At 40.3% G+C, this 21842-nt stretch overlaps 2 protein-coding genes across 4 annotated transcripts in view; one reads left to right on the top strand and one right to left on the bottom strand.

The window, feature by feature from the left end:
• Nucleotides 1-298: 298 nt before the first annotated feature.
• unc93a (unc-93 homolog A) lies at nucleotides 299-9559 on the top strand. Its single transcript, XM_026142381.1, has 8 exons — nucleotides 299-431; nucleotides 3127-3308; nucleotides 3496-3725; nucleotides 6170-6295; nucleotides 6449-6660; nucleotides 7445-7580; nucleotides 7701-7832; nucleotides 8584-9559. Exons 1-8 carry the CDS (start codon nucleotides 342-344, stop codon nucleotides 8868-8870), a joined length of 1395 nt encoding a protein of 464 aa, XP_025998166.1. The 5' UTR covers nucleotides 299-341; the 3' UTR covers nucleotides 8871-9559.
• Nucleotides 9560-17456: 7897 nt separating this feature from the next.
• The window catches only part of ncoa1 (nuclear receptor coactivator 1), an 89771-nt gene continuing 85385 nt past the window's right edge, over nucleotides 17457-21842 (bottom strand). For all 3 annotated transcript variants that reach the window (XM_026193786.1, XM_026193785.1, XM_026193784.1), the window contains 4 exons: nucleotides 21150-21570; nucleotides 19512-19674; nucleotides 19213-19402; nucleotides 17457-18592 (listed from right to left, as the gene is read on the bottom strand). In XM_026193786.1, the coding sequence (XP_026049571.1) occupies nucleotides 18413-18592; nucleotides 19213-19402; nucleotides 19512-19674; nucleotides 21150-21570 (954 nt within the window). In that variant the 3' untranslated portion in view covers nucleotides 17457-18412. The remainder of the gene's footprint in view (nucleotides 18593-19212; nucleotides 19403-19511; nucleotides 19675-21149; nucleotides 21571-21842) is intronic.

Raw genomic sequence — 21842 nt, 5'->3', positions numbered from 1 at the left:
CCATATTTTGAGGCCAACATGATAAGAAATGCAATATATAGTTGTCTGCAAAAACATGCGTAATGCGTGGGTGTGTGGGCGTATGTGTGTGACAGAAAGAGGGCTGGACTTTGTTCTCAGTTATTTCCAGTGTAAAGGTTTATCAGAAATACCTTCAGCAGTGAGCGACCTCTGACTTCACTCTGTGCAGCTGCTGCATGAAGCCACGAATCTAAAAAACTAAACAAAAAAACAAAATACAAAAACCTAACACAACTTCTTTTTCTTTGTTTTTTGTTTTTAAAGGTTAATGCTCTGAGAAGGTTTTTTGTTTTGTTAAATATACTTTTAAAGAAGCAGCCATGATCAGCCGCAACTTCAAGAATGTGCTGGTGGTCTCAATTGGGTTTCTGTCCCTGTTCACGGCTTATGGAGGTCTGCAGAGTTTGCAGGTAGGTGGAAGATTTACAATTTACTGCTTGTTAAGGAGGGAAAAAAAGGAGTGATTTTTCCTTCCACAGTTGAAAGGACCAAGGAATAATTTACTTTACAAGTTTTCCATATGTCAATAATTACCGGTCATGTTTGTCAGTCAGCGCCGGATTTCATTCAATCATTATTGGAGCTTCGAAGAATGTATTCATACTAACTGACTATGAGATGTTAAATACATTGCATACCTATAGTCAACAAATGATGCCAGTAATCCATTCTGGATTAATTTGTTATTTTCTTGACTATTATATCACAACCGAACAATACAATGGTACTAACAAATATAAATATTGGTATAATATTAATGGTGCACATAGTATGCTAATAATTGTAGTTTTTTTCCTTTTCCCGGTAAAACTTCACACTCTTCACATGTATGATTAATTTGGAAAAATCTTTTCATTTCTGTATTTCCACATGCACGCATAACTCATAATATATTGATACTACTACTATCACTACTACTACTACTAATATTATAATAATGACAATCCATTCATCCATCCTCTACCAGCTGCCATAGGGTGAGAGGCACGGTACACTCTGGACACGTCGCCAGTCTGTTGAGCTCGAAAATAAAAATAAAAATAAAGACAATGAAAAAAAATGTAATTATTTTAAAATACAAATAAAAATGCAAATAAGATATGGTAATTTATTTGTAATACCACAACTGCAATTGCAATTACTGTATTAGTTGTGTAAAGTAACAGAACTTTCTTTGTATTTTTAACATAAAAATAGGATTTTCTATCTATAAAAATGATGTGAGCAAAAACCAAAACATTTCAAATTTTTATTTGTACTGTTATAAACTATAAAAACTTTCACATCCGTACATATATATCTACAAAAATTCCATATTTCTGTCGTATGTTGAGAGCTGGACAGTTTTAAAGTAAAGTGTAAATTAAACAGTTTTCTGTTTACTTTAAACATAATTATCTGTGCACACACTAGAAGTACTCTAGATAAAATTAAAAAAAACTTGACAGTTATAAGCACGTGGCATAAATCATATATATATATATATATATATATATATATGTATATATAATTTACACTTTACTTTAAAACTATATATATATATATATATATATATATATATATATATTATATATATATTATATATATATATATATATATATATATATATATTATATATATATATATATATATATATATATATATATATATATATATATATATATATAATATATATGTAGTGCCCCGTGGTAATCGGAGCACTAGGTGCGGTGACTCCCAAGCTAGGCGAGTGGCTCCAGCAGATCCCGGGAATAACATCGGAGATCTCTGTCCAGAAGAGCGCAGTCCTGGGAACAGCTAGGATACTGCGCAGGACCCTCAAGCTCCCAGGCCTCTGGTAGAGGACCCGAGCTTGAAGGATAAACCGCCCGCAGGGGCGTGCTGGGTGTTTTTTTTTTTTAACCCTCCTGCCATCCTTTAAAAAACTCACACCCATCACCCTAGGGACCATTCTCAGCCACGCCATAAAAAGACCATATATCCATATTTTATTCCACTTTAAATTAGCCAACCTTGTAAAACTACTTCTCCCTGAAATATTCATGTAAAGTTTTAATTATATTTTCGTTGTTTTAACCCTTCAAATCCCAGTGTTATTACATGAGCGCCCTGTGTTATAAGCCCCAAAAACCAAAAAACGAAACTAAATATTTCCACAAAAAACCAGTTGAAGTAATATGTGATTGTCATTATAAGTAGGCCTTTAGATGGACCAAAGATTGGCACCAACATACATTTTGACCTGCCATTATTTTTTTTGCATTTTTTTTGCAATTTAAAAATTAAAACTTCAAGGCCCTGAGTCTTCATTGACATCCAAGAAAAGAAGAAAAAATAAAATCATATGATGATAATTTGGGGTTGAAAAATAGCGTTTATAATGGAAGTCAATGGGCAGAAAATGGTCCCCAGGGTGATGGGTGTGGGGATTTCTGCTGCTCAGCCATTTTAGGCTGATTTAAGGAATTCACACTGGAATATTAACATTGACAGGTAAAAACTATCCTGTGGCAAGTTTGGTTATATTCCACTGAACACAGTGGAAATGGCAGCCATTTAACACATAGCAGTGGCACAAAAAGGTCCCAAGAAGGCAGGAAGGTTAATATATAAATATTTTATACAAATAGAATCATGAATGAAATCTAATTAACTTTCAAATCACAATCAGTGTTTACATAATATTACACCAATATTGCCACCTTTAATGATCAACTTGCTTTAAACACTGATGCTGATATTGTGTAATTATTATGTAATTATCAGTATGTAGGTCAGTGTAACAGTAATATTAATTCAAAGTGTTTCCCAAAGCTTATAAGACATAGATTGGGCTACATAGCAAAGCTGAAACATCCCTATTTATAAACAGTGCTGCATTATGTGCAATCCTTACATCACTCAAAAGTCCAAGCACGAATTTTAAACACTTATTCTGTGTGTAAATCCGCCGGCTCACTATATATAAAAATATTTTGAGCATATAAAAAAATACTCAAATTTGTCTACTTTTAGAAAAAACTGTTTTGTTTTGATTATAGTGCAGTCGACTTCATAACATTGAACCTCTGATCAACACTTCTAGTGTTTCTGCTCTCTGTGCAGAGCAGTCTGAATGCAGCGGAGGGGATGGGCGTGGCCTCTCTGAGCGTCGTCTACGCCTCCATCATCATCTCCTCCATGTTTCTCCCTCCCATCATGATCAAAAACCTGGGCTGTAAATGGACCATTGTGGTTAGCATGGCCTGCTACGTGTCCTACTCGTTGGGAAACCTCTTCCCAGGATGGTAATCAACCAGACAATCAATTAAAAACAATAAATGAATGAGGCTAATTGGGGTTCTAATTTTTTAATGTCTGTTATTAAAGATTATTTTTGTAATAGGATACCCAACTGCAACACGTCTTGTCCAATAACCTCATTGGCTAATAAAAAGTCTTGAAGCTGAGACCAAGTGTTGCTTTCTCACACAGGTACACTCTCATCCCCACCTCCGTGATCCTGGGGTTGGGTGGCTCTCCTCTGTGGTCGGCTAAATGCACCTACCTGACCATATCTGGGAACATGCAGGCCGCCAAAGACAACAAAAAAGGCTCTGACGTGATCAACTACTATTTCGGCATCTTCTTTTTCATCTTTCAGTCTTCCGCTGTTTGGGGAAACCTGATGTCTTCCCTCATCTTTGGACAGGACACAGCTATTGGTAGGCAGCAGAAAAGTGGTCACATTTTGATTAAATTGAACCAGGACTGGTTTAATTGCCTCATTAATTGTGCATTGAAAGTTGTACAATGTTAACTTTTTGGGGTTGCAGTGCGCAGTTTTATTTGTTTATACCAGTAAGTTTAATTCCTCAGTAGTAAGCTTGAAAACAGCGTGCAACACTTTGCACATTTTCCTTATTTATCATTGAAATGTTGTACGTGTGCAGTGGGGTTTCAAGTATTTGAAAGTATTATTTATGAAGTATTTTCTCTCATTCGATGGGCAAGCCTATCGGCATTGCTCCATATACAAAGCCTGCAGTATTAAACCGCCATTACAAATAACAAATGACATGTTTCTATTAAAAAACAAACACAGCTTTGCTATTTTTTTTTCTCAGAGCTGAACCATAGACCATATATAAAGGATAGACGTCACTACAGTGACATCTCCCTCTGGCTTTGGACTGGAAATTATTTCTAGAGACTCTGACATGTTACTAAATCACGGCACCTACAGCAGCTGATCCACTGTGCACAGCCGCTTAAATGCCACTGCTGATTAGGTAACACATCGGAGACACGGTGTACCTCAAAGTCTGTTACTCTACCTTTTTTTTTTCAAGGAAATAAAAAACAGGTTTCACTAAAAGTGACCCTTTCAGTTTGAATTGAGAATTCATTATTTTAATAACGCAACGGCCCCCAGTGTGAGAAATGATGAGATCAGCGTATGTATGCGTAACCTCTGTGAGCCGACGCGGAGAAGCCACGCCCACTTACTGTTCAAAACCGCTTGTGATTGTCCTTTAATGTGACTCATGCAAAGCTACTATAAGAGAGTTCAGGAATAAAAAAAATACTGGAAATGAGTGAAGATTTTCACTGATGTAACATTTAGGAGTGTAAGGAGAAGAGGCAGCTTAGCAACAACTGTTAGCCTGGTGATTGGCTTGACTTACAATCATTAAAAATCACAATTTACAGTGATAAACAAACAAACAAACAAACAAACAAACAAACAAAAAATTGGGTCACCACAGCAGGTAGCCCTGCATATCTGAGTTTTACACTAGCAAGTCTTTTCTTCAGGTACTTGTGTATAAACTCAGTTTGTGTCGAGGCTGCTGCGCCTGCAAGAAACAGTCAAAGCCCTCAAAACTTGCTTGACTTTTAGAGTTTAAAAAGATGTAAAAGCAGGTTTAAAAATCTTTTACAAACTCAGATTTGACAAGTTTAGCTTAAGTAGGGTGACCATATTTTAATTTCCAAAAAAGAGGACACTTGGCTCAGTCGTGAAAAACTTGCTTAAAGAAACATAGTTAACATATTAAAACGATGCCTTGTGTTGCTGCCAGCTTCAGCTCATCACTGAACAAGGTCTAAGTGATGTCTTACAATCATTTTATGGTTCAATTTAAGGACAGTATGAGAAAAGGTGTGTTTAAAGTTCCCAGGTATGCAGTATGTTACTTTATGGCGTCAATACTCTCTGCTTATCAGTTTAAAAGGAGACTTTCTTGGAAGAATGACTCCACAGAGACATTTATTTCAGTTTTATTTCCGTCTTACTTTGGGACACTGTTTAGATACAAACGTTTTTAAACGAAACTATCAGCAACAAAATCTTTATAGTTTTACAGTTTAAACGTGCTGATCGACTAAAATAAGTAAACTTGGCCGTTCTACCAACAATTTTCAACAGAATTCTCATCGATACGACAATTCCAAGTGTCCACTACAATCCAACACACTTCCAGTACAAAAAAATTGAGAGATTTTTTGTAACATTGGTATTTTAGGGACACTGGACTGAGTTAGATCAAATAAAAAAGTAAAGATTTTAGTGTCTGAGCCCTGCAAACAAATAAGGAAAAAAGTTAAAGAAAACAGGGATATACTGACTCCAAACAAAACATGAATCAAAGGGGGGCGTGAGGAACAAGAGGAGGACAAACTGAGTGCAAACAGACAATCTGACAGCTGACAAGGCTGCATATGCAGAATGAACCAGTGAGCGTGGGTCAGACATTCACCTTTTTCTAGCGCCGTCTCCTTGACCTTGGTAGAAAACATCACAAGGTCAAGAAAAGGCGTGACTGTGATGTTTCAAGGGCTACAGTGAGCGTGTAAAAGCTGGGCTATAAAATGTGCCTCTTACTTCACCCGCACGTGTTCTTAGCATGCGCGGCAAATAAACAAGGAAAACGTGATTTTTACGGTCACGCTTCAGCTGTGGGTTTAAATTTAACAGCTGCCTTAAAGAGCTTTACATTGTAAGGTAACACTGAATCATCCTTGATGAACAGAAAGGGCGAATATTATTATTATTTTTAGCAAAGTGCAAACAAAACAAAAACCGCAACTGTATCATGTTTCTCTCTGCATTCTTTCTGTTGGTCGTGATATATTCGCTTAAACAAATTGTATATTTTTCTGACAGTTGACATCCCACAGGAGCAGCTGGAAAGCTGTGGAGCAGCCGACTGCGGCCTTAATGTCACTGCTTATGGGAACACCACAAGGCCTGAGCAGAAACTGGTGTGGACGCTCGTCGGAAGCTACATCGGTAAAGTTTCCAATCACCTGAATGAGGGTGTTAGCTAATCAGTAATCAGCCAAACTTTGAAGCAAAGAAATTATATAACCACACAACCGCTCGCGAAGGTGCGACTAACATATTGCAGCTGTCTTCTGAATCACTGTTCTTTGTGTGTGGCAGGCGTGGGTGTGCTGGCCATCCTGATCGTGGCCGTGTTTCTGGACAACATCGACCGTGAGCAGGCCAGCGAGTTTCGTGGCAGCCAGCAGCCGTTTTGCCACACGTTCTTGGCAACATTCAGGCTCCTGAAGGACTGGAGGCTGGTGACGCTCATCCCACTCACCATGTACAGCGGCTTTGAACAGAGCTTCCTTTCAGGGGAGTACACCAAGGTAAGGACTGCTCCAAAAGATGAAGGCTTTCAGGTGTTAGTGCAGTTTTCATTAAGTCATATAGTTAAATAAAAGGATTTGATATATTAGCCTAATTTTTTTTAGATCTTTTCATTATTAGCGCAGTACAGCTTGACTTAGGGGGGGTCATATATTGATGGAAAACCAGAAGGGGTGTGAAGGGAGGTGTGGTCCCACTCCTGAATACAGATACATTATCTCCAATTAACTGAAGTCAGCAACACTGACCTGGGTTGGGGTCTGACTTTGATTGTGCACGTTGATTCTTTTCTTTTTTAACCATTTAGTTGTAGATTTGCTTCTGTCCTTGGCATTATTGGTCCGTTGCATGACACAATTTCAGCCTAGTTTATCTGTCAGGTAGATGCCATCACATTTGACTCAAGAGTGCTTCAGTATACATGACTGCGTTGTGCCCAGGTCCTGTGTCTGCAAAACAAGCCAGAATCATTACCACTCCACCACCGTGCTTCACATTTCGTATGAGGTGTTTGTGCTGATGTTTTGTATTTGGTTTTCACCAAACGTAATAGCGGACATTATGCCCAAAGGTTTCCTCTTTGGTTTCATCTCTCCAAAGAACATCGTTCCAGAAGCCTTGTAGTTTGTTCTGATGCTAATTTGCCCTGGGAAAGCCATTCATTCCTCTGAACTAACACTTCTTTGAAAACAGCCCACTGCTTATCCAGGTGTTACCAATTTTGTCAACAGCAATAATGATAAGACGTGAGGCCTTATAAATGTCTGCTGTGTTTCTTCGCAGAACTATGTGACTTGTGCTTTGGGGATCCATTATGTTGGTTTTGTAATGATGTGTTTTGGAGCTTCCAATTCCCTTTGTTCAATTCTCTTTGGGAGACTCGCCCAGCACACTGGAAGAGCTCCACTCTTTGCCCTGGGTATAACCTTTTTAACAAAATACAATAATTAAAGACCGTTCACTGTTGTTTTTGTTTTGTTGTTGATGTTTGTATTAATACATTTCGTGCCTCTTTTCTTATTTTCCTTTCCACTTTCAGCTGCACTGACGAACTTGAGCTGCATCATTGCTCTTTTGTACTGGAGGCCTCATCGTGACCAGCTTGTTGTGTTTTTTGTGTTTCCTGCTCTGTGGGGTTTGTCAGATGCTATCTGGCAAACCCAGACTAATGGTAAGAAACCCAATCAGCCCACCTGAGGCAACTAACAGGTACACCCAGAAATTAGGATTTTTTTTAGTTAAAAAAACTCAAATTTAAGCTTAAAATGAGCAAGAATCTAGCTGATCTCCCCTTCAAGATAACATGCTGTTGCTGGCTCTCCCCTGAGATGCTGCTTTGCAGTGTGCACTCTGAAACCGTGAACCTTAAACCAGTGTAAACTAAATTTTCTGTGGAGACAGAGATGGTAACAAAAGGAACTTTAAAATTCCTTCAGTATGACTCACAAGCGTGACTTACCAGGAAAGTGTTTACAGGCTCAGTCAGAAGGTGGTTTTCCTCGAGACTTTCATAGGATTTAAAGTCCTTCTGCACACACAGGTTAAGCCCCCTGTTGGCTATTTAAAACACTGTATGTTGTCTTTGCTCTTCAGACATAGAAACTAAATCCATTGTTATAAGTGCCATAAGGGTCATTACTCAAAAAAAGTAAAGTGTTAAATAAAACGTGTTATTTTTCTTAAATGTAACGCAGTAAATTACTTAATTACTCATTGGAGACAGTAATTTGTTACATTACCCCGGCGTTACTCTGTAACATGACCTGACGACACAGGAGTTTAAAACCAGTCCAAAAAGACATTTACAGCTGCAGAAGCAATTGCAGGTAGAAATAAAGGCCATAAGCCTTACTGGCAGTCACTACCTTTATTACCTGGACTTAATTACCTTCTCTTGGCGCACCTACCCCCTTGTCTCACAGCTCTTTACGGCATCCTCTTCCCGCGGGAAAAAGAGGCGGCGTTTGCAAACTACCGGATGTGGGAGTCGTTGGGTTTTGTCATCGCCTTCGCCTACAGCACGTTCTTATGCCTGGAGTATAAACTGTACATCGTGCTGGCCGTGCTGGTGGTCACCGCCATCACTTACCCGATAGTGGAGTACCATGAACACAAGCATCCAACGAAACCCATTCAAGAAGGAGACTACCAAAATCACAAAGAAGTCATCAAAGCAAGTGACGACATCGTCTGCCAGACACACTTGTAGAGACACAAAGTGCAGCATGCCTCCTGTTGAATGAATGTCATTGTAAACGCATGATGTGATTGTAGAGGTGCAGTAAGCAATAAGCCCACGTCTGTTGAACTTTACCAGACATTGACTTTGCTCTTTTCTTCCTTGTGGTAAAGCAACACAAACTGTAATGTCTTGCTTTTAAAAAAAAAAAACAACTTTATTTTTTTTAATAAGGCCAGCTTTGTTTGAAACATTTTGTTTGGTTTGCACTGTACTGTTGTCATCATTCACGTGCTTCAGTCTTCAGTATCTATGTCGGCTAAATGTTGAGCAATGTGTGCGTGCAATCTTATCCACTTTATTTTACTGCCTTTTTCTATTGTCATTTACGGCTGCTGTGTGACCAGGATGTGACCAGTGATCGCACACAGAGCAGTATCATTTCCTGTTTTCGTAAGCTATTCTACTATATACCGCGATTAAGTGAAATCATACCTGTGAGATGTTTGAAAAATACCAGATTAAATTGTTATTTTAACAGTTGCCAATGTTGTAAAGTTCATATAACTTTGTAGACGTTAAGGAAGAAATAGGACAGAGAGATGTTGCCACACAAACAGCATTCAACACAACACTCACTGATTCATTAGAGTGAGCTGGACGAAATGGTCAACGACCACTGTCAGCCCCTGAGGTCCTGGAGAGACTAAAGTCCAGCACAGAAGCTCTGCAATCAGCCTGGCCTGTGATGGGTTGATCATATATGGACAGTTTGGGTATTTAGAGACAAGAGCTCACTAGAAACTAGCGACTTATCACGCGGCTAACAAAAAAGAGCCAACCTTTCATGTTCCCACAGCCAGTTGAGAATCACCAGTTAACCTTATATGCATGTTTCTGGACTATGGCAGGAAGCCACAGTGCACCTGCAGGTTCTAACTACAGACTGAACATTGCTTTCTGATCTGCACCCTCTCAGTCCACTGAGCACAGTGGTGCTGGTGTTCCAGTTCAAGGCAAAATTGAGCTTTGGTAATTCCTGAACAACCTAACCAATTTCCTTTTATCTGAGGGTTTTCTTTCACACCTTAGCAAGGTGGTCACACATCTGAATAAATTTCGTACAGTTTTTTCTAAACTGGTGATGCTGGATTCTGCAGTCAATTAGAAATGGTTCCAAGAAACGTTCCTAACTGGTGTAAATCTACATTTCTAATTCTTAGATCCCCACAGAGTCCCTTGGATTTTGAAAACAGTCGTTGGACTGAACATATACTTTTTATGCTGGTAAAGAGAAACTACCAGTCATAGTCAAATATTATCTCTAACGAGAATAGACCTTGACCAAACTAAAAAACACATTGTAGAACCCCCTGCACTACTTATTAAAATGTGTATACATTTGACCCTGTGGGTTTATTTTGGATTTTCTCCAAACTTGTGTGAACAATTCTTGTATTTTTAGGCCATTAAAGATATATGCTGTACTATAATTTCACCCTGGAAAAAGTTACGACATTCACATCCACGATGTGTCTATGTAAACTTGAAGACGACCGTCTTGTAACGAGTAACATGATACCATTGTTACCAAACTATAAGTGGGGCTCAGAATTAGAAAACCATATTCATTCTTCCTGTCACAATGCTAAAAAACTCTTTGTTTCCATTAAATGCACAGTGGTTCATTAGTGTAGCTGGTAGTATGGGCTAATAAACAAGACCATCATCTGCAAACTGGTTTAGCAAAATCTCAGAAACAACCTTCCAATTTCTGGGAGATAAAGAACATACAGGAGTGACACGCTGCATTTCAAATGGTGCTTTTATTGCAATGTGTTGCATTCCCACATTCATAGATGTTATAGATTTGTTAGTCAAAGCATCATTTCCTCAAGGTTGGCATCCTCACCTTGGAAAAAAAGCAGAGGGATCAAATGCACGAGGTGTTTGTGTTTTGAGTGTAGTAGAGAAGTGTGTGTGTGTGTGTAAACTTGAGCAGCCACGAACATATGAATGAACAAACCTCCAAATTTTAGACTTCCAGTAGATGCAAATAGAGTTTTTAATTGTCAAACAAACAAAAACAAAAAAAAAAAAAAAGAAAGAAAAGAAAGTTTTGTTTGTCTGTTAGCCCACAGGGCTCTCACTCCCTGCAGGGACTGGACCCGGCCTGAGACTGATTGTCTACAACATTCCAAAGAAAAGGTAGATTTCTTTATATTCACGTTACACACCTGAAGAGGAGGGTTGAGGGGCATTAAAAGAGACAAAGAGAGAAGAAGAGGAGAAAATATAACATGCATAAAATTCTCCCAGATGAACATTGTCACTCATATTGTCTTGTAATAGCTGCTCCGATGCCTCTTTAAAAACAAACTTTACATGAGTGTAATATACAAAACTGGACAAAATGAGTAAAATGTATAATATATATTTATATATATATATATATATTTATTTATATTAATTTGTACAAGGGAGAAAGTGGAACCTTGGTCTTTATTTTAACTGAATTCTCCAGAGAAAGCATCAACGCCCCCAAAACAACAGAGTGGTGAGTAAATTACAAGCCTATGAACCATGTCCAACCTCAGAACCAATAAGGCAGCGCTTACAATACCTGACAGCTGATAGCGTGGTAGTTTTTTTTTTTTAAAGTTTTGAACACCTCCATTAGGAATGAGTTGGAGTTATAAAAACTACAGGCAGTCTTGGACCTGGTTTCCATTGAACCACCAACTCAGTAGGTAGAATTACACGGCAGAAGGTGGGACCATTTCCATGAGAAGGAAATAACAGGAGACATATTTACTAGGAATTTCTTGTGGTAGCCTCTCCCATCGGTTTGGGATCAGGAATCTTGCTATCTCAGGATAAGGCTCACACAGGACTAGAGGAGAGCTGGAAAACTGCTGGCAACCACCAATTGCTGGGTGGGGGTAGTATTCCCCAACTGGGTGGTGAGTGATTGGTGGAGATTTGCACCAAAAACTTGCTCATAGTTTACATGGAAGACATAGACTTGTCTACAACCGACTGAGAGAGCAGTAGTGAAACATGAAAACATGCAGCACAAGCCGGAAACGGAACGCTTGCCTTGAAATTAAAAGCTGCACCTTACCACTGCAACCACCATGTTTCAAAAGGTGCAACTTTTACTTTGAAGGCAAAGGTCTGCGTTGCTGGTTTGTGTTGCACTCGTCACAGTTTCACTAACTTTTTGGTGAGTAGTTCAAGTCTTCCATGCAAATTACATGCGACTGCAACAATCTGGTAGCAATCAAAGTAATTGCAAGGTTTTCGGTGCAGTAACACATACCTCAATACAGCGACTTACACCTCCACAAACCACCTGCCAAACAGCTGGGGAGTAAAGATTTTTCCCTAGCAACCTGTGGTTGTCAGGGTGTCACCAACCGGTCTCTAGGCCTGTTTAACTGAGGCTTCAGGCACCTGAACTGTTTTGGTGGAAAAGAGGTACAAGTGGTGCACAAATGTTGGACCGATGTTGAGTGAGAACACGTATAAGCTGATAAAAGCCTACTTTTGCTTTGTGGAATAAAATGTTAAAGGTCGTGAACTTGGCTACCCACACCAGACATTAGACGGAACCTGCTAAATACTTAACATCAGGCAGCACAAAAAACATGAGGCAAGCAAAACACGAGGGACAGTTAGCGTGCTGTCATTTATGTCAGGTCACCACTGTGGCTTAGACAGAAAACACAGCTGCATTAATGACACCTATAAAGCAGTGAAGAGAAAAAAAAAGGAAAGCGAATGGCAAAGAGTTTGGCGAAAGCGGTCATGAGCAGGAATGTTGTGCGAATTGAGCTGAGGGAGGTTTTTAACAGTACGCCTGGGGATGGACGTCACCTGAAGACGATTAGCATAGTATTCACACTGAGGATCGGTCGGTGCAAGTCAGAGAAAGACACAGACAGGATTTTTTTTGGGATAATGGGTATCCACTACGGGCAAGTTCTTCACAAAGAACCTGAGAAGTTGTTTAGGTTCAAATTAAAGTACTAAGACTAACTCTTCTCGGTACATTCAGGGGACACGTCCTATCTCTGAATACTGATCTGATTGAGACAGTTACTGATGGCCTTTTCACTCCAAGTAAATCTGATATAAAGTGCAAAATTAGATTGTATTTGCAAATTCCTGGAATAATCTGATTAAACGTCTACGTGTGTAAAAAAGTCATTTCTTTATACAGTATTTTTTTTTTATAAAGTTGAAAAAAGGTTTTTAAAAAAACCCTGGTTAACAAGGTTATTACTGTTAAACAGCAAAGGAGCAATCTTTACTGCAGAAAGTATATACACGAGGCACCTCAAGTTTGGTATAAAGTATTCAGTTGATGGAAAACCAAAAACCAAAAAGAAGAAGTGAAGGTCATCAGATATCGAGTGGGCTTTTTAAAAATTATTTTGTTGTGACTGTAAATATCTATGAAATGAAATGCTCCAGTGTTAACTCTACAAGGTGAGGAAATGCTTGTTTCAGTAAGGTGCATAGCTAAGGGTTGCAATGTTTTTTTTTTTTCTCTTCCTGTAAACGAGTGATAGCACTTCAGGCTCAAAAGACCTCAATGGCAAAAAGTGGAGACGTCTCGAAAAACTGACCTAACTTTGGGACATCACACAGCTCGCTGCTGATAGGCCACAGGAGGGACGAACACGCAGAGCAGCAGCAGAGAAATCCAAATAAAGGGGGCCGCTACATTATGTTGTGTCCAGTGATGATGAGGTTTGCATATGAGTCCATGAAACGTGTTGAAGCTTTGGTCATTTACTACCGATGAATGCAAGAAGAAGAAGAAGAGAGGCTACATCAGTCAGACAGAAAGAAATAAAACATCCAGCTCAACTGGGCAATGCTTCTCCATAAAACCAAGGCTCCACTCTCCCAGATCTGCTTAAACTTCTGACAACAGAGAAAATTAAATAATATGGCCTTTTTTTTTTTTTTTTTTAAATTAACCCGTACAAAAAGCCAGTCCACACTGCTTCTCTCTCAGTAAAATCACATTCAGCAGTCGCTAAAACCATTCTCTGGCATAGTCATCTGAAACACCCACAGGTACTGTGCAGGGTTGAAAAGAGTCGAAGAAGAAGAAGAAGAAGGAGAAGGAGAGAATCATATAGGACATCTTCCATCTTAGAGAACACCAGATATACAGTATTAATCACACATACATACACACTCACTGATAGTCATATACATACATACATCATCAGAAATTAAAAAAAAAAAAGGTAGAAAATCAAATCAAATAAAAATGTGACGGAGGCGAGTAGTTATTTACCACAAACTCGGAGCACTACTTTTTTTGATTCTGAACAAATACATATTCACATTTCTCTGTTATATACATCATGTTGACATCTTGAAACCAACGTTACAAAAGAACCTAACCTGGTACCTGTTACTTGTAGTGATGACGGAGGGAGACTAGGTAAAGGAAGCAAAGGAGGGACTGTCGTTTCCACTGAATGGCTGTTGCATATAAAACCTTACCCTGGATGTATTTGGCATATATTTTTCCTTCTATTTTTCTTTATTTGCAGGTTAAGCTGACAGCTGCTGCTGAGTTTCTGCAATGAACAGGGTTGGAGAGGAAACCACTTCCATAGGAATGCCTATTTCATGCAGGAAAGTGAAAGGAGGAAGGCTGACACTGACAGAAACCTTTCAGAGAGGTGCGTCCTCCCACTTTGTGCAACTTCTGCCGTCCAAACAGTGGCGCAGGACTGTCAGGCGACTGCATTCAAACAATTCTCTAGAAAATACTCCTTGAGGGGGTCTAAAAGGGTTTTAAAATGGTCTGAGGCTTGAGGTGGGGCTGAGATATGTTCTTGCCTTCAGTTTCCCCCTGAATTCCTGATTGATAACAGTGGCAGAGAAATGATTCAGTTTGGAGGTCAAACATTCAAATAATTGAGCCGGAGCTCCTTACTACAGTAACCCACAAGGATGATCATGAATTCAGGCATTTATAAAAAGTCATCAATTAACTCCATTCCTCCAGAATCTGGGAAACTTTCTTGCCTTCCCCTGCTTTGACAAAGAGTTTGGAGGTAGTACGTTTTTAACTGCTTGTGGACTGCGATGCAGTTCAAAGGACCGAAAAAATTCTCAAAAATTAGATAAGCGACACATAAGGAGTTTGAAAATTCGGACTTTTTTGATCAATTACATTATTTACAAAACAAAAGCAACAAAAATTTGCTGGTGAGTTTTTGCCACTTTTTGCCCCCACTGTTGTATTTGGTACACTGCTTTAATTTTACATACAAGTTACTTTTATTTCTTATTCTGGGACAAATCCATCAGATTTAACGATTAGTAAAGTCGATGATAACCAAGTGCTATGTTTGCTTCTTCTTGATTTATGAAAGAAGACTTGTTAGCATGATTTTAAAATAAATCCATATAAAAATAGAAAGAAATCCTCTCTATACTGGAGGTGTTTTTGCATTTACTTCCGGAGCCACTGTTTGGACGCACACTGCATGATTCTGCACACAAATAACACGTCAAGATTGTCACACAGAGCGTTGCAGATGAGCACAAAGTGGTTCTCACATTATTAAACACTTCAGAAGTTGGTGGGTGGAATGTAGACCTTGCATACTATCCCTCTTTTTCTGGGTAAAACATTGCATACGGCGAAGTATCTCTGTGTAAAGACAAAGGAAAGAAGCCCTATTCCACGTGACTGCATCACCTACGTGAGCGACAAGTTTGGCAGATTGAAGACTTATTAGCTGAGTGGGTGGGTGGGTGGGGGGAGGAGTGAGCTTTATTTGAAACCTTCTCCACGGATCAAGTTTCCATGAGAGAAAGGAAGAGAAATAATAAACTGAGACCGGTTCGATCAGGGAGCACCCGATATTTGTGCTGGCGTTGAGGCGTGGCAGATTTGACAGGAGGAAACTCGAATGATGCTCCCTGACAGAACGAGCCCTGCTTTTGAAAAAAAAGAATAGAAAAAGAAAAGAAAAAGACTACTAAGTTTGGTTACACTCATTCCAAATGTTGTTTAGCATCCTCTAATTTAAACCTTTGGATAAAGGGTGTCGGACTGGAGCAAATTTAGAAAAATCATATGCATTAAGAAGTGCCTAAGCCACATATTACATGTTTATAGCTCTACAATATTTTAGTCATGTAAAGAATATTAAGAGGCAACGTCTCAGCAGGGTTTTCTCCTTCTTAAATTTCCGGTAAGGTGTAAGTAGCACATCTTAAGATTTGAATTTTGTTGTCACGAGAGGTCTGTTATCGCTGAGAGACACAGTGTCTGACTGAGCAACAGTAGTCAACAGAAAACTGTATATGAGTGTGTAGCCAGTGGAGTGAAGTCTTCATCAGGGAAACCAGAGGTGGAAGGAGAAGAGGGTTAAATCCCTCGTAAAAAAAAATAAAAATAATAATAATAATAAAGATTCCCAGGAGGTGAGGAGAAAATGAAAGGATGTTTTTGCAACTCTTCCTGTTTGGATTCAAATTCATGACAGCTTTAAATCAATTATCCATCACATCGTTGTTAGGAACTTCTATCACTAAAGCCTCTACTTAAATGTCATTATATAGGAACAATATCCAAAAGCGTGCCGTTTGCTGCGGCTCACAGCAAAGAGCCCGGTTTCAGTTTATCATTATGCTTTGTTTTTTTATACAATGGTTACAACACATGTACTGTCTGAAAAGTTTTTCTGAAAGTATTGTACATACATAAGAATAAAAAAAGAGGAGAAAGCAAGAAAGATGGCTAACTAGCTCCCTGGTTACAACAAGAGAGAAAGCAGAGCAATCAAACCCATTTTTTTTTAAGTGTGGCTGCATGTAGTGCTGACTGGGACGCCAAAGGGAGCGAGATCTACCTTTTTAATAAAAAAAAAAAAAATTCTTCAAAAACCAAATCGCTTAAAAGTTTCACATTTTAGAAGCTGGAATAACGTCTTCCTCCTCCACCACAACATGTAGCTGTGTTACAATATCATGATGCCGAAAAAACCATCTAAAAAAAAAAAAAAGAAGAAAGAAAACCTGGATCGAATCACATTATAATATATATGTTTTGCTTTTCTGAGTAATCAATTAATTACATTTGTTTTTTTCTTTGTTTTTTCTCATTTTTTTTCTTAAAGGAAAGCAGTTACAAGAGTGAGCTCATCCCCAAGTCTTTGTCCTTCTGTACTGTACAATACTACCTGCCTGCATGGTGCACATGGCAAACAACACTGATAGGCTGAGAGATAGCATGAAGATACACAGAGAGAGAAAGAGAGAGAACCCAACGGGGCTCTGTATTCACAGCTGCTGAGGTGAGGGGTAAAATGTGACGGACAGACAGTTAAATAATCATAACAGTCCTTTTTTCTTATACTTTGAGAAAAATAAAAATAAAACCTCCTCCCAGGGGAGGAAGACACGTAAAGTTCCAAACTGAGCAGCATCCTGTCTGTCTCCCATCCATCCATCCATCCATCCATCCTGGCTGTTGTCAAAGCTTGTTCTGATGATCGTGAAGATGATGATGATGATGACGGCGAGAGCAGAAGTTTAAAACAAACAAACAAACAAACAAAAAAAAAACAATCCCCAATCCAACCCAAAACACAAACAAAAAAATAATGATGTAATAGAATAATATGTTGAAGAAGTAGAAGTAGAAGAAGCAGAGCTTGGGAAAAACTCAAACTTCCACCAGGCACCGTAGCTGATAGAGAGAGACAGTCACAGAACCAGCTGATACTGAGCTTCTATCCCACAATGCCACAGAGGTCTGAAACCTTAACATTCCCACATCGCTGAGAGACAGGCAGAGAAAAAACAAAACAAAAACAACAACAAACAAACAAACAAACAAACAAAAATAAAAGCCAGAGGTGCTGCTGTGTGGGATAATCCCAACACTTTAAAAACACTGAGCCCAGCTGTATGCTGCAACTCATGCTCCCGAGATGCGCTGCTGCTGCTGCTTGCTGTTTCGACGGCCTGACAGAAACCGTCCGATCAGAAAAAAACAAAAACAAACAAAACTAACAAAAACATATAAAACACAAATAAAAAGGAGGCCGGCCCTGATTTGACAGTGACAAAAACTTGGCAAAACTACAATGACGTTGCAGTTGTTTTCTTGGGTCAGGAAGCAGGAAGTAGGTCACCAAGGAATGAGCAGCAAGACAACACTGCCTTTAATAGGCTGAGGCAGACAGACAGGTTGTCAGACAGATTAGACAGGCAGGTTTAAATACACTGCTGCTCCTTCTGACTTCAGTCTTGACTTAAAATGTTCTGGGCATCAAACAACCAGCCCTGAATCCCCCCCCCCACCCCTCCCCAGCACAGAAGTGGTTAGGCTGCGAAAACTCCACCGACAGCCAGACCTCTCTGAGCCTACTCTGTGGCCGTCCAAACATCCATCCGTCCGTACATCGATCCATCCAAAAGGTGAGACAGAGACAGCAATGGGTCTGGTGCACCGACCCTCCAAGGAGGAGGTGTAGAAGTGAGAAGTAGATAGAGCAGGAGAGCAGAAGAGGTGGGGGGTGTCACTCAGTGAGCAGCTGCTGGAGGAGGCTCTTCTGCTGGGCTTGGTTGTTCTGGGAGCCCTGGGGTCCGGGGCCCTTCTGGGAGGCCGCAGCTCCGATGGAGCCCTGGTTCAGGTAGGAATCACTGCCAACAAGGTTCACTGTGCACTGGACGTCCGCAAATACCTGGACCTGCTGCACCTGCAGAAACACGGGAATAAAGCGCGAGGCAATGCTTACAGAGGGAAGGAGGTCGCGAGAACCATCACTGACAGCGTCGGGAAAAGTCTAAAAGCTGTCAATCATTTTGACAGATTTGAACAGCAATGTTTGATGCAAGGGCTGTTTTGTTGCTTATTCACTACTTTGCATTGTTTATTATGCCATTTGTTGAGGCTACAAGGTGTTTTTTTTTTTTAATTATTAAAAAAAATAAAGAGGTGGTTTGTAACTTAGCAACAAGGAAGCCTCTGTAAAGGTTGGAGCCTGCACAATTAACCTAATAAGAACAAGAAAGAAACGGTGCATTTGCTGAACCTTTTTAACCTCACTAAACATTTTCAGGAGCACACGATGCAATCCAAAAAAAAAAAAAAAAAAAAAGCAATTTAACTTGGGGCGTAAATGGAGACTGGAAGGAGAACTCTGCATCCTATGAGCATACTCTAAAGTAAAGCCACAAACTGAAACTAAGACAAAGCAAATGCAACTGGGGTGTATATCCCGATGCAAAGTAAAACAGGAAATGAAGCAGTGAAAGGTGGTCATTGGGACATGAAACTATCACAGCTGTCCAAGCTGGCAGGTTCAAAGTCACTGACCTGCTGGTCGCTGCACACTGAACCAACGTTGCTGAGGTTACTGTTGCTCATGCCAACTGACTGCCCAATGGGAGGTAATGAGCTGACGCCACTCGAGCCCCCGGCCATGGAAACGGTGATGCTCATGTTGTTATAAACCCCCTGCTGGCCAAACGGCTGCCCTGCGCTCTGTCCTGACTGACTGAACAGGCTGCAGCACAGAAAACAGTCAGAGAGGAGTTAAAACCGGCCTCACAGATTTCATTTATTAATGTTTGCAAATGTCTTTGTTCCTTATAAACTGTATGCATGCTCCTAACCTGCCCACGCTTGTTGGTTGCCAGCCTTTCATGTCGGGTGACTGGTAGCCAGTAGATGAGTTTTGCTGAAGTAGAGGACTCTGGGAGGTGGAGTTCTGAGGTGATAAAAGTGGGCTGGAGGGGCTCATCTCAGGAGCAAACGGTGGGTCTTGCTGGACCACAGCTGTAACAAAGAAAACATGGATGTTTCAAAGATGTGAAATCATAATAAATTTATGTAGGTGAATCAATTTTTAAAAGGTTTTAATGTTCTTAGGCACAAAATCAAATTCACCAACCAACAAAGAGGGTGGCAACACCTTCCGAACAGAAATGCAGACACAATCATGTGCTTAGAGCTAAATGCACAACAAAGAGCCTCTATCCAGTCACTCAATATGGAAGAGCAGCATTTCTACTCTCAGATTACTGAGGTCATCAACCTACTCCTAAGAACGAGCCCAGACACTTTTGGAGGAAGCTCATTCCTGCTGGCTGAATCTACAATTGTTGTTACAATTGGGCCCGGTGGCGCCAGTGTCCGGCAGCCTCGCCTCTGTCAGTGCGCCCCAGGGTGGCTGTGGTTACAATGTAGCTTGCCATCACCAGTGTGTGAATGTGTGTGTGAATGGGTGGATGACTGGATATGTAAAGCGCTTTGGGGTCCTTAGGGACTAGTAAAGCGCTATATAAATACAGGCCATTTACCATTTACCAGCACCTTCAGCTCCACCTCTTTATTCATCACAACAGATCAGTTTAGTATCCACACCAATTTTTCCTCCAATTTGTGAACAAGGTTTAAATATGTCCTCTTCAAGGAAACTTCAAATGGGGATGAATCACCGCCTTAATATGGTGAAAGGGTTTAATCCTAGACCCTTGCGCTTGGTCAGGTCTTAACAGGCAAACTGGTCCAGGGTAAGGAGTGAGGGTGGAGTGTATGTTGGAAAAGACAAGAAGAACCCTGTGACCTGTCCGAGGCTACGCACACAGAGGGAGGGGGTCACCAAAGATAACCTTGAAGTCTTGCTTTTTTCGTTTGTTTGTTTGTTTTACCAGTAAGGGCCCAGCCAGTGTTAGCCTGAAAAAGCCACATGGGGCAGCGCTCCTGCAGAACTCCAGAAGGAGCTTCAAGGATCCGGTGGTTTGCAGACTGAAGTCGAAGTTGGAAGCCTTGGAAGTCTGATTCCCAGCTGGCTTTAGGGACTTGCACCTCTAAGTCTGTCAAAACTGTTGAGTGTAAAGCTTCATTATAATTGGTGTTAACCAATGGTAAACTAATAGTCAATTTAACCTCACTGTTGAACAATGGCATTATAAGTTAATTTTACCAATCAGTAGTAAAACAATCATTTATTTTTCATGTCAGTTTGTGTGATAAAAATATTTGTTTAACAATTCCCTTCATGGTCCTACTTCTAATTGCATTTAATGCAGACCACATCCTATTTCCTAAAGCTACCCCAGGTGCCTTGACCTAAACAGAAGTCATCCCCCTCCCCAAAAAAAACAAAACAAAGCAGAACAAACAAAAACCAGGTTCACACCAACATCTCTTCACCTGTCTCCACCTGTATTAATTACAAAAAGTTTTGATATTTTAAAGTGAGCCTGTCGTGGTTTAGTATTTTGGTTATTTTGCTCCCGTGAACTCACCGGACCCTCCAAACTGCTGAAACAGGCCTTGCTGCAATGAGGAGTTGACGGTGCTGTTGAACTGGCCCTGCACGCCACCCATCAACGTCTGGTTGTTCAGGGGAACTCTGCCGGGCAGCTTGTTGTCCAGAGGGCCCGCGGTAATGGGGCTGAAGTGACTTGGTGAGGTAGGAGGGTTTCCCGCCATCAGGTTGTACCCTGGTGGGAAGTTGAACTGCTGTTGCTGCTGTTGTTGAGTCGTTGTGGGGGGAGCTTTGGGGACCCTAGCAGTCCCAATGGGCCCCACGGCTCCAGTGGGAGTGCCTGCTATGTTCTGTCTCATCAGCATGACCTTCTGCTGGAATAGCTGGCGTTGGCGATGCTGGATGCTGTAGAGTTCCCGCTGACGCTGAGCCAGCATCTGGGCATTCAGCGGAGGCTGCTGAGAGGGAGTAAAAGAGCCTGTTACAGAGAACTTATTGCCCATGTTCAACCTAAATATGATAGTTAATCTTATTATCCTGAGCTGCTTTGTACAGGCTTAAGAAAGAAAATTCACCCAATTTAAAGACCAGCATAATAACCATAGCACAGAAAAAAAGCAAGTTATTAATATGATTTGAAGAAGACTGGCAGTCCTAATTTTCTTAATTTCAATCAGCTCCTGGTAGGGTTCAAAGATCTTATGTGGCTGGCACTGGCACAAAAAGCCAA

This window comes from Astatotilapia calliptera, chromosome 15 (assembly GCF_900246225.1).
Source record: "Astatotilapia calliptera chromosome 15, fAstCal1.2, whole genome shotgun sequence".
Classification (NCBI taxonomy): Eukaryota; Metazoa; Chordata; class Actinopteri; order Cichliformes; family Cichlidae; genus Astatotilapia; species Astatotilapia calliptera.
This window is presented reverse-complemented; position numbering and strand designations above follow the sequence as displayed.